At 40.7% G+C, this 13,276-nt stretch overlaps 1 protein-coding gene across 1 annotated transcript in view; it reads right to left on the bottom strand.

Moving 5' to 3' along the window:
• Positions 1-13,276, bottom strand: part of tmc3 (transmembrane channel like 3) — an 86,113-nt gene that overhangs the window by 19,151 nt on the left and 53,686 nt on the right. Inside the window, 2 exon segments of the mRNA XM_075485268.1 lie at positions 7,398-7,476; positions 7,576-7,701. Coding sequence (XP_075341383.1) covers positions 7,398-7,476; positions 7,576-7,701 — 205 coding nt within the window.

Genomic DNA, 13,276 nt, shown 5'->3' with positions numbered 1-13,276 from the left:
AGCTTTAATGTTGGCCTGTTCAACTGCATTGTGGGAATTTGATATACGTGGCTGAGATGCAGATAATTCTGTCCCACCAGCTGGCATGGCTCGGCTCAGGGTAGACTGGCACAGTCCCAATCGGTTGGCCAGCTCCCTCTGGAATGCCCCGGTTGCTATAGGAACCCCAGTGTGCACATCACCTGTGAGCACAGGCAGCGCATGGCTCCTCGCTGTGTTGCACTCCAACGCCAAACATTCTAGGAGGATTTCCCTCAAAACAGCTAATGAGTTGCCATCATGTGCCAGCAAATCCTCTCTGTCTCTGAACACACGCTCTCTTCGAATTGCACCATTTGCAAAGTCTTCTAATACTGCTAAAGCAGCCATTGTTTTTAATGGTATGCATTGCACCACTTTGCGCTGCTTTTATATCCACTCGTGTAATTGCAGACACATGGGTGTGTTAATTGTTTATCAGTATTAATTGGTCATGTATCTTAAATGTGAACATCACTGTCTGAGGACTAATTGTTTTCACATTTATTTATTATAACAGTTCCCCAACATCACCTCTAAGTGTCGCCAAAGAATCAACAGCTGTAGAAAAGTGCGTACGCCAGCCCTGAAGTTGGCGTGAGGCACCGCACATTTCCACGGTCATTTCACTCTTGATACATCTGATCGTTGACGTGAAAAGGTGCGTACACCACTATTTTGTGCGTACGCACCCTTTGTACATGAGGCCCCTGGTGAATATACTTCAGGACACATTTAATTTTTTTTGCCGGTTATTTACACCAACAAGCATATTAGCACATTACCTCACTGCATTGGCTAACTTAATGTTACAAAGGATGTAACATTAAGTTAGCTAATGCAGTGTTAACTTTGTGTGAGAGGGAGGAGTCAGGACATGTGTCTTATTCCTACATTACGTTTTTTCTTGTGATAAAAATAAAGAGACAGGTGACCTAAAGCTATGTAGCTAATGTGTATATAGTTATGTTACATCAACGTCAACTCTGACGTAAACGATACACGTGCGCTCCCTCTCCTGGATGAGACAGTCAGCAGTCTCCAGAGTGGAGACAGAGACACATTAATGCTCCACTTCTATGAAGTTACACATTAAATATGCTTTGCCTTGCTATAAGCAGACATCACATACTTTAAGAGTGCTCATTTTGGTTAAGTTGATTTCAGCTCCTGTTTGTATTTGTTTGCTTATAGAAAACAAAGGGAAATTCCCACACATGGAGTTCATGTCTGCAGTGCCTTTTGATTATTTTATCAAGACATTTCATTATACAGACATAAAATAGGTCAACAAAAGAGGTGAATGAACAGGAATCTTCATTTGTTTCCTGTGGGTGTTTTTATGGGAATGTGGATTACTTCCAGGTTTATTTGAGGGGTGCCTATGGTTTGCATGTTCCACATTTTATCAGAAGTGTGTCGTGCAGTATGGGACACTGGTCTGGTCTTGGTCTTGACTCTGTCATGCCCTGCCTCGGTCTTGGTCTTGTCTCGGTCCCGACCCCTCAAAGTTTTGGTCTTGTCTTGGTCTTGATACACTGTGGTCTTGGTCTCGGTTTAGGTGGATTTGACTACAACACTGTCTCTGGGTGAATCTTGTCCATCCCCGACGCCTGACCATTTGGAAGCTTTTTAATGATCTTAGCAACTTCTACCAAGGTGACTGAGTCTTACTCCAAATTCACAGAATCTGTCTCGTCAATGGAAGACATGCTGACTGGACTGAGGAGATCCAGACGAAGTGTTCTTTCCATAGCCCAATGATATCCTTAGTCTTGGGTCAGTAGTTCACCACGAGGCCAAGTACAACCTGTGACGAAATGTTGTACCATTTTTTTTTTACTACCAATGCTGTAGCTCTTTTAGCCACTCAGCTGCTTCAGGTGACCTCTGGGACAATCAAGCTTGAAGAGCCTCCTTCTTCAGCTTGACGACTTCCCTTCACCAGTGGGTCCTTCGCTTAGTTCCACAACATGCACAGACGACCCTCTGGCCACAGGTCCAGGAAGCTACATTCACAATAGATGTCTTGAACATGGTTAATTCTGATTCCATGAGTGGCATCAATTAAAAAAATAAGATACGGAACACTGAAAAAATTTCTCCTGTAGGTGTGAGTTGAAGATCTCAATGACAGGGGCCTGCGCCAGATGTTCCCAGTTCACCTTCATGGCCCATTTGGGTTTACCAGGTCTGTAAGGCAGTCTTTCCTGGCATCAGATCCAACTCACCACTACATGGTGATCAGCTGACAGCTCTGCCCCTGTTTTCACCCAGGTGTACAAGACATATGGCCACAGGTTTGATACAACATCAAAGACGACCTGGCCTGAGGTGGCCTGGTACAAGGTACACTTATTGGCTCTATATGAACGAATTGGATTATTTTATGAATTATGATTATTATTAATTAATTGAATTCCAATTGGCTTGAATTGGACTTACTATCTAAGTGCCTTGAGATGACATTTGTTGTATTTGGCGCTATATAAATAAAAATGAATTGAATTGAATTGAACTTATGAATCATACTATGCTCAAACATGGTGTCTTTACCACAAAAGTCCCAAAACAAACAACGCTCCGGTTCAGATCAAGGAGGTAATTCCTCCCAATTATCCTCCTCCTAGTAACTCTATCATTGCATAAATAGGTATTGACGTCCCCCAGAAGAACAATGGAACCCCCAGGTGGCACCCCCTCAAGGGCCCAGCTCGACACGCCAGGAAGGTCAGGTAATCTGAGCTGCTGTTTGGTGCATACACTCAAACCACAGTCAGAAACATCCCGGCTGAGACTTGCAGTTGCATTGCGGCAACCCTCTCCCTCACCGGAGAGAACTCTAAGGCATTTAGAAGGGGGGGGTTATGATTATCCCCACTCCAGCCCAATGTCTCTGGAGTATGAGAGTCCAGGAGCTCCAGGAGTTTAGTTCAAGAGCCCATTCTGTGTGTGGAGGCAAGCCCCTATATTTAGTTGGCACCATTCCACGTCACACACCAGCTCAGGCAACAAAACTGAGGTGAGCCAGTTCGCAACACCAGGAATTTATGTGCATCGGCCTCCGCCTTCTCCTGCCTCCCAGCTCACACTGTATCCGACCTCAAATTAATGGCTCTCCACTAATGGTGAGCCCATGTCAACGCCTTCTATATTTGCTTAATCCAACTGCACTTATCCCAACAGTCATCAGGTGAGATACATCCTGGACAGGTCACCACTCCATTACATTATTTGCCACATGGAGACAAACAACCAGACACACACTCACTCCCTTGGGCCATTTGAGACTTTGAGACATGAGACTTTTTTTAACCTAACATTCATGTTTTTGGACAGTGGCAGTACCCAGAGAGAAACACCCACACATGCATACACAGGGAGAACATACAAACTCCACACAGAAAGGCCCTGGGTGGGGATCGAACCTGGAACCCTCTTGCTGTGAGACGACAGTGTTAACCACTACACCACGTGCAGCCCTCCCATGTCAACTCAATTTAAGTAAAGTCGGTCAAATCACACAAAGACTTATCACCTCTACTTTTTAGCCATCCAAAGCCATCCTTAGAGACATCCAAAAGCACTTGATTCATAGTGTTCAGTGCTCTGGATGGAGTATGAGGTTTCAAAGACAGGTTAGGTGGTGTCATGCCTTTTAGACTGAAAAACTAGATTCCGTAATGGACTATAAGCCAGTGTAGAGAGGCCAAAACAGGTGTGATGTGATTGCACCGTTACTTTTCAATTAGTTGGGCAACTGGATTTTGTACAGCCTGCCAAGCTTGTCTTGATTACTGAACATATCTGTTTATTAAAATTAAGTCACAGTTAAAGTTGAAGGTCCTTTACAACTGGGTAATAGTGAGAATGTAATGGGCCAATGGCACTGTCATACCCATCTATAATGTTGGACTGCCCATGTACAATTATTTCAGTTTAGTTTTTTGTTCAAATTGAGAAAATGTTGCTCCACATAACATCCCACCTGATGACCCCAATGACATGTTGGTCAGCACTCCTCACTGGTATATATAGGGATTATTGGGAATTATTCATTATTATTATTATCTTTTTTTTTAAGCACGTTTCTTGTGTTTACCTTTGAAGACAGCGTCATGGTGTCACAATCATCATCATAATGCTTGCTTTGGTGTTGATGAAAGCATTGCTGATTGTTCGAATTTGATAAATATATGTATACGATAAGATAAATATCTGAATAATCTATAAAATAATGAAACAAGATGTTATGCTTTTTGAAAAAAACATGAACCATGAACAAACCATTTTAGGGCTGTATCTTTAATTTCGACACACAAGACAAAATGTGATAAAAGAATGTATAAGAACCGAAGGTGGTATCCTGTTGCTTCTTCAGGCTGAGCCCAGCCCAGCCCCCCAGGCCCTCCACGCCTGGCTCCTGGGGTGTGCTTCAGTTTCCCTTTTCTGGGCAAGGTGACTTTAATTTTCTGTTGCCACTCCATCAAGGTTTGAATTGGTCTTAGTGTGACCCCTCCTCTAAGACCCCTTTGCCTTGGGAGACTCCACCATAGACCAATGCCCTCTGCACCTACCGACTTTCAACTGGCAGTTGAGCCCTTTTCCTGAGCTACAGCCACTCTAATGTACATATACCTGGATGGGTTAAAAGTGGAGGACAAATTTCGTGTGTATGCATGTATGCATGACCAATAAATCTAATCTTAAATCAGTTAAATCTTAAATATAAGTATGACGTGATCTCTAAACACTTATTTTAATTTTGACATAAAGATGAAGGGTTGTACAAATGTAAATAGCTTCACCACTAAACTTAACTTAAAGTAAAATTTATATATTTAGGAATTAATTTGTATACGCAAATCAGGTTTCACACATTTTTTAATTGCTTCCTGTCAGTTTGTGGGTCATGTGACTTTTGTGATTTCCCTTTAGCTGATCTGCAGAGAAAATTACGCAATGTGAGGCCCAGGTCCTCACTACACTAACATATAAAGTCATGGATGGCAGAGAATTTCTTACAGCTCAACCAGGGCAAGACTGAAGTTTTAATTATTCTTCCTGAAGACAAGAGAGAGATAATTTTACCCAAACTATAAAATTTTAAATCTTCTCAACATGTAAAAAATCTGGGTGTTCTTTTTGACTCTGAGCTGGATTTTATCCCACATATTAGAAATGTAACAAAGACAGGCTTTTATCATCTTAAAAATATTGCCAGAGTCCGCCCATTTCTCTCTCTTGCCAGCACGGAGGTGCTGATGCATGCTTTTAGTTCTAGTAGAATAGATTATTGTAATGCCCTGCTTTCTGGTCTTCCCAAAAAAAGTATTCATTACCTACAATTAATACAGAATTCAGCTGCACGTGTGCTGACAAAGATCAGAGGGCGGGAACACATTACACCAGTTTTAAAATCGCTGCATTGGCTCCCCGTGCATTTCAGGATTGACTTTAAGGTTCTTTTAGTTGTTTATAAATGTCTTAATGGTCTTAGGCCTTCTTATCTATCTGATCTGCTTTTAAATTATGAGCCCTCGCGGACCCTGAGGTCCTCTGGTACCGGCCTTTTAGTTATTCCTAAAGTTCGAACTAAAACTTATGGTGAGACATCGTTCCACTATTATGGACCTCATTTGTGGAACAGCCTGCCAGAGAACCTCAGGCTGCAGAGAATGTTGATGTTTTTAAAAAGAGGCTCAAGACCTAGCTTTTTAGTTTAGCTTACAGCTGAATTTTATTTTATTCATAAATTTATTTATTATTCTTATTTATTATTATTATATATATATATATATATATATATATATATATATATATATATATATATATATATATTTATTTATTTATTATTGTTTGTTTTGTTTTAGTTTACTTTTATCTATTCATCCATTATTTAAAATATCTTTTTTTAAATTAATTATTATTTTTTTTATTATTTATTTTATTTTATTATATACTTATTTTTCTCTTATTTATCCAGTGTTTTTCCTCATGGGGATCTTCCACTCCGGGGACTATGCCTACTCGGTCTGTGGGGTCATTACTGTGGGGATGGCCCTGGTTCGGGGTGGCTGGGGGATCCTGCACTGCAGTGCAGTCTGGGTGGTTCCTCACTTCAGCGTCAAGCCAGATTTTAATGTTGATTGTTGTTGATATTGATTTTGCTGGGGGTTGTGGGGGGGGGGGGGGGGGGGGGGGTATGTGTGCAGTGTGGTTGTCGGTGTGATGTTGTGTGTGAGTTTATGCATGAATTGATTTGATTATTGATTTTATTATATAAAGCACTTTGTCCTGCTTTTTAGTATGAAATGTGCTATATAAATAAAGTTTGATTTGATGATGTGGCAATATTTCATCTCATGAGCTCATGAGTAAATCCACCTGAAAAGAGCTATGTTGTACCTTCATCAGCACAACGGGAAACCAAAGGGAGGTATAATCTGTGGACTCAACAAGTTGGTGAAAGACAAAGTGGAGCATCTTGATCCACTACAGCGTTATTGATCCTGAACTGATTTAGTCATTATCATCTACACAGATATAACCACTTCAAATTGCCTCTCCCAGCCACCGGTTAGTCAATTCAAGGTCACCTCCAAGCCATGATGAATCTCCCCTCCTTCTGGGATGTGCTTCCTGGGTGTCACCAAAAGATGGCACTGCCTTAACACATGGCTCACTGTTCATTCAATGTTTTGCTTGCATCACAGCCAAAGTATCACATTGGCTGACACCATCATTGATAGTACTTAATTATTTGATGTTTGAATGGATTGAAGAGTCACAGGGGTAAAAAGATTATCAGAGACTCTGTGTTTCTGAAACTATCGTGATTTTCAAATAATCACTTCTACCATAAAATCTAGTAATCCAGAGTTAACTTTCCTTTGAAAAAGACATTCAGTTTGTTTGAAGATTTAAATTTCAAAGGGTAGATATTTTGAAGGCTAGATGTAACATATTATGTTTAAATATGGAAAATATGCACAAGTGGACCCATAAATATAAGATTTCCACAAAGCAATTCCCTTTTTTTGTGTATTGAATTTGATTAAAAAGAAACTCTTATATGTGGCTTGTGAAATATTAGAAGATCATGGAGCGCATTCGTGGATTGTCTTATATAGGTTACAACTACTGAAGTTCAATAAAACTGTCATTAATTTGATATAAATAAAATAAGATAAGATATAAAAAAGCTTAAGGATTTTACTGCATATTTACATACTATTCATGCAGAACAGGGAAACACACACTAAACCATGCAAATGCAGCGCAACTAAGATAAAGAATGTCATAATATTGTATATATTTTATTCAGACCTACAAAGAATAGATGTTGACGATATGACAGAGATTCTATTAAAACTCACAGTCTGGAGTTGCATCCTCAGTTGGTTGTTGGTGAATTTGAGGGATCTGGCAATGGCCTGGAGATAGTATATCAGCATGCTGAAACATACAGGCACATTTCAAAACTCAAAATGGTGATAAGAACATATGTCCAGTTCATACGTGTACTATTCATATGTGAGGTGTGTGCAGACTTACAACAGTAGCAGAAGTGCTGGCAGCACCACAACAGGACTAGTGACATAACTCATCACTTTACTAAACCAAAGGGGGAAGTCACTGGCCACTGTTTCTGAGATGATGTCATAAATCTTCTCTTGACCACTGAAATCAAGATTTTAGAGTTTTATTAAAATTAATATTTCCATACATTTTTTAGGTTAAAGAGGAAGTTCGTTTTTTTTAAACCTTGACCTTATTTCTGGCATAAAATACGTTCACCTACTCACCGATAACAGTTTTTGTGAAAGTCGGCGTCCTTTGGACACTATTTAGATCACTCAAGATCCGCGTATATATCCATATAACGAGAGTGAACCGGGCATCGACAATACAGCCTCTAAATAAGGCATTATCTGTCTTTATTTCACCAATACTTGAAAATGAATGAATGAATGAACACACACGCGTACTATTGCACTGTTAGCTCAGAGCTGCCGTGTTTCTTTCCTTTTTTAAGAACCTATTCAGATAACCTTTGTGTAACAACATAAGAAGATTAAGATATACTTTATTGTCCCCTTAGAGAAATTTGTCTTGGACTCAAAGTACTGCGCTTCAATTCAATTGAATTCAATTCAGGTTATTTATATAGCGCCAAATACAACAAATGCCATCTCAAGGCACTTAAATAATAAAGTCCAATTCAAGCTAATTGGAATTCAATTCATTGCAATTATAAATATTTATAAAATACTGCAATTCATTCATATAGAGCCAATTCAAAAACAATTTCCTAGCTAAGGAAACCAACAGATTGCACTGAAACTTGTCTTCAGTCCAATGTCCCGTCCTGAGCGTGCCTGAGGCAACTGTGGAGAGAAACGACTCCCTTTGAACAGGAAGAAACCTCTGGCAGAACCAGAACCAGGAAGGGTGGCCATCAGAACCAGAACCAGGAAGGGTGGCCATCCGCCTCCACCAGCTGGGGTTTGAGAAGACAGAAAGAGGGGACAACAAACACTGTAAAACCATTCAAAGGATACCTGTTGGAACAGGGAAACACAAGTTAATGACCACAATAATGTCACATGTACATAATATCATTTGAGAAATTAAACGCTTCCTGAAGCCAAATTGGCAGCTGGTTCCACAGAGAGGGGCCTGATAACTGAAGGCTCTGCCTCCCAAACTGGCAGCTTATTACACAGAGAGGGGCCTGATAACTGAAGGCTCTGCCTCCCAAACTGGCAGCTGGTTCCACAGGGAGGGGCCTGATAACTGAAGGCTCTGCCTCCCAAACTGGCAGCTGGTTCCACAGAGAGGGGCCTGATAACTGAAGGCTCTGCCTCCCAAACTGGCAGCTGGTTCCACAGAGAGGGGCCTGATAACTGAAGGCTCTGCCTCCCAAACTGGCAGCTGGTTCCACAGAGAGGGGCCTGATAACTGAAGGCTCTGCCTCCCATTCTACTTTTAGAAACTCTGGGAACCTCAAGTAAACCTGCAGTTTGGGAACGAAGTGCTCTGTTAGGAAAATATCTTACAATGAGATCTTTAAGATATGATGGAGCTCGGTCATTAAGAGCTTTATATGTTAGGAGAAGAATCTTAAATTCTATTCTGAATTTAACAGGGAGCCAATGAAGAGAAGCTAAAACTGGAGAAATATGATCTCTGCTGTTAGTTCTCATCAAAACTCTGGCTGCAGCATTTTGGATCAGCTGGAGGCTTTTCAGAGAATATGTGGGACAGCCCAATAATAAAGAATTACAGCAGTCCAATCCTGAAGTAACAAATGCATGGAGCAGTTTTTCTGCATCACTGAGACAGGATGTTCCTGATTTTAACAATATTACGAAGATGAAAGAAGGCAGTCCTAGAAACCTGTTTTATATGCGAGTCAAATGATAAGTTCTGGTCAAAAATAACTCCAAGGTTCCTCACTGTAGAACTAGAAGCCAAGGAAATACCATCTAGAGTAACTATATAGCTAGACAATTTCTCCCTGAAACGCTCAGGTCCAAAGATAACGACTTCAGTTTTGTCTGAATATAGAAGCAGACAGTTCTGAGTCATCCAGGTCTTTATGTCTTTAAGACATGCTTGTAGTCTGACCAACCTATTGGGTTCATCTGGTTTTATAGATAAGTACAGCTGAGTATCATCAGCATAGCAATGGAAATTTATGCCATGCTGTCTAATAATGTTACCTAATGGAAGCATGTATAAAGTAAAAAGAATCGGTCCAAGCACAGAACCCTGAGGAACTCCATGACTTACTCTGGTGTGTGAGGAAGATTCTTCATTTACAAGAACAAACTGAAATCTATCAGATAAATATGACTTAAACCAGCCTAATGCAGTTCCTTTAATCCCAATAACATGTTCAAGTCTGTGTAATAAGATACTGTGATCGACCGTATCAAATGCAACACTGAGATCCAACAGGACAAGCACAGACACAAGTCCGCTATCAGAGGCTAAGAGGAGATCATTGGTAACTTTCAGCAGTGCAGTTTCTGTGCTATGATGCACTCTGAATCCTGACTGAAACTCTTCAAACAGATTATTTCTGTGTAAATGATCACAAAGCTGAGCTGCAACTATTTTTTCAAGAACTTTAGACATAAAAGGGAGATTGGATATAGGTCTATAATGAGCCAACACTTCTGAATCAAGAGTAGGTTTTTTAAGTAAAGGTTTAATTACAGCAACCTTAAAAGGCTGAGGTACATATCCTGTCAACAAAGACAGATTGATCAAATCCAATATGGAAGTGTCAATTAATGGGAAAACCTCCTTGAACAGTCTGGTTGGGATTGGGTCTAAAACACAAGTTGATGGTTTAGAAGAGACTATTGCTGTTGTTAGTTCAGAGAGATCAACTGGACAGAAGCCGTCTAAATACAAATCAGGTTCTAAAGATACTTCTAAAGCTGCTGTACTTGATGATACATCACTGATAATAGTGGGAAGGACTCCATCAATCTTCTCTCTGATATAAACAATTTTATTGATGAAGAAGCTCATGAAATCATCACTGCTGAGAGTTAAAGGAATACCTGGCTCAGCAGAGCTCGGACTCTTAGTCAGACTGGCTACAGTGCTGAAGAGAAACCTGGGATTGTTCTTATTCTCTTCTATCAATGATGAATAATAAGCAGTTCTAGCTTTACGAAGGGCTTTCTTATACATTGTTAAACTATCTTTCCAGACTAACTGAGACTCTTCTAAATTAGAGGAACGCCACTGTCTCTCCAGCTTTCTTGCAGTCTGCTTTAAAGCACGCAGCTGTGAATTATACCAAGGAGCCAACCTCTTCTGACTGATTACCTTCCTTTTCAGAGGGGCAACATTGTCCAGTGCTGTACGCATTGAAACTATAGTGCTGTCAACAAGAGAGTCAAGTGTTGCTGGATTAAAGTTTAGGTAGTCGTCCTCTGTCATATCTGCACATGGCAGTGAAGAAAAGGATGATGGAATTAATTCTTTAAATCTGGTTACAGCATCCTCTGATAGACACCTTCTATACGTAAATTTCTTCTCAGAAACTGTATAGTCAAGTAATGTAAACTCAAAGGTTATCAGAAAATGGTCAGATAAGACAGAGTTATGACGGAACACTGTTAACTGTTCACTCTCAATGCCATAAGTCAGAACAAGATCAAGGGTGTGATTAAGGCAGTGAGTCGGTCTGTGAACACTCTGAGAAAATCCAATAGAGTCCAATATAGAATTAAAGTTCATATTCAGGCTGTCATTTTCAACATCTACATGAATATTAAAGTCACCCACTACAATGACTTTATCTGTACTCAGCACTAACTGGGATAAAAACTCTGAGAATTCAGACAGAAACTCAGAATAAGGGCCAGGTGGACGATACACAACAACAAACACAAGAGGTTTCTGGGATTTCCACTTTGCGTGGGAAAAACTGAGAATCAGAGATTCAAAAGAGCTCAAACTAATCTTGGGTCTGGGACTGATGAGTAACCCTGATCTGAAAATAGCTGCCACTCCTCCTCCTCTGCCTGTGGTTCCAGGAACGTGAACATTTAAACAGTCAGAGGGAGTTGATTCATTAATGCTAACATGATCCTCCTGTTTCAGCCAGGTTTCTGTAAGACTAAATATATCAATATGATGATCACACATCAACTCATTCACTAACAGAGACTTGGAAAGGAGAGATCTGATACTCAGCAAACCACATTTAATAGCTTTATGTTTTTGTTCAGTTAAAGTTTTTGTTTTAATTTTTTTTTGTACAAGAGGATTTGCTCCTTTTGTGTTAATTGATTGGGGGGGTAGCAGCAGGTGGGAAGCTTTTCTGTTCTTGCTCTCGGTGAAGGAGGACGCATTTTCTCTGTCTCCCCACCCTCCCTTTTTTGCCCTGCTTCAGTGTGTCTGAGTTTTGTCTTTTGGAGCCTCTCTTTACATATCATACGAATTTAAGAATGATGGATCTGGTCAGCTGGTCTCTCAACGCAATTGATCCAATTTTTTCTAATGCAAAACTGGGAGAAGGAGAAGCCTCATGCCCTGGTGGTACATTCTTTGCTGAATACTCAATGGACTCCTGGGGAAAGTGGAGGATTGTGTGTCTATCGATGTTGTCGGTCGAGGATGTTGAAGATTTATAGACATTTGGATTTATGATTACTGGTTTCCTACTGTTTGGAGTTGGAGGATACCTGGCATATCAAAAAATTAAGAAAACGTGGACAGCGTTGAGGGGGTCGGCAGAGCAATCAAACCTCAGACTGAAATGTTACGTGAGCAGAATCGGAACCTGGATGCGACCCTTACACAGGTTTACAACTTCTCCTGTATGTTATGTAAATAAGACGCTCTGCCCCATGTGCTCCCTCCCCTTCCTGAGGACTCCTGTGGAAACTGTTTAGGCTGGTTGATAAACTTTCCATCGCATTATCAAGGACAATGGCCTCTGAGACAGTGCTTCATGGACTTACTTGCACACACTCACACGCACACACACACGCTCAATGATTAACATACGCAATTCCCACACCTCCTCACCAGTCCCAATGCTTGATGTTGTGCGTATGTGTTGCTTTTTCTTTTTTGTGCTGAGTTTTTTTTTGCAATCTCAAACTGTATCCTGGTAAGGGTAAAGTGTGAAATATGATTTTTCTCCTCTCACCTAATGTGGTATTTCTCCTATCTGGCAGCGCTTATCACTGAGCTGCATGACCACGGTCACCCGTCTCCCTTGTTCTGTTTTTTATCTTGTCTGTCTGGATGGGTGTACTGGAACTTACTTTTCGTTATGCTATATGTGTAATGACAATAAAATTGAATCTCATCTCATCTCAAGCTGCAGAGAAGTGTGTCAGACTACAACTCTGCATCCTGGTCTGAGCCCTGGGTTGTCATGTTTTAGGGTGGCAAATAAATTCATCCATATTTCTAGAAATGAGAGCCGCTCCTTCCAAAGTGGGATGGATGCCGTCTCTCCTCATCAGACCAGGTTTTCTCCAGAAAGATTGCCAATTATCTATGTAGCCCACGTTGTTTGCTGGACACCATCTAGACAACCAGCGATTGTAGGACGACATGCGGCTAAACATGTCATCACTGGTCAGATTTGGCAGGGGTCCAGAGAAAACTACGGAGTCCCACATTGTTTTGGCAAAATTACACACCGATGCAACATTAATTTTAGTGACCTCCGATTGGCGTAACCGGGTGTCATTAACGCCGACGTGAATAACTA

This window comes from Odontesthes bonariensis, chromosome 1 (genome assembly GCF_027942865.1).
Source record: "Odontesthes bonariensis isolate fOdoBon6 chromosome 1, fOdoBon6.hap1, whole genome shotgun sequence".
Lineage (NCBI taxonomy): Eukaryota > Metazoa > Chordata > Actinopteri > Atheriniformes > Atherinopsidae > Odontesthes > Odontesthes bonariensis.
The sequence above is the reverse complement of the archived record's forward strand: the minus strand, read 5'-3'. Positions and strand labels throughout refer to the sequence as shown.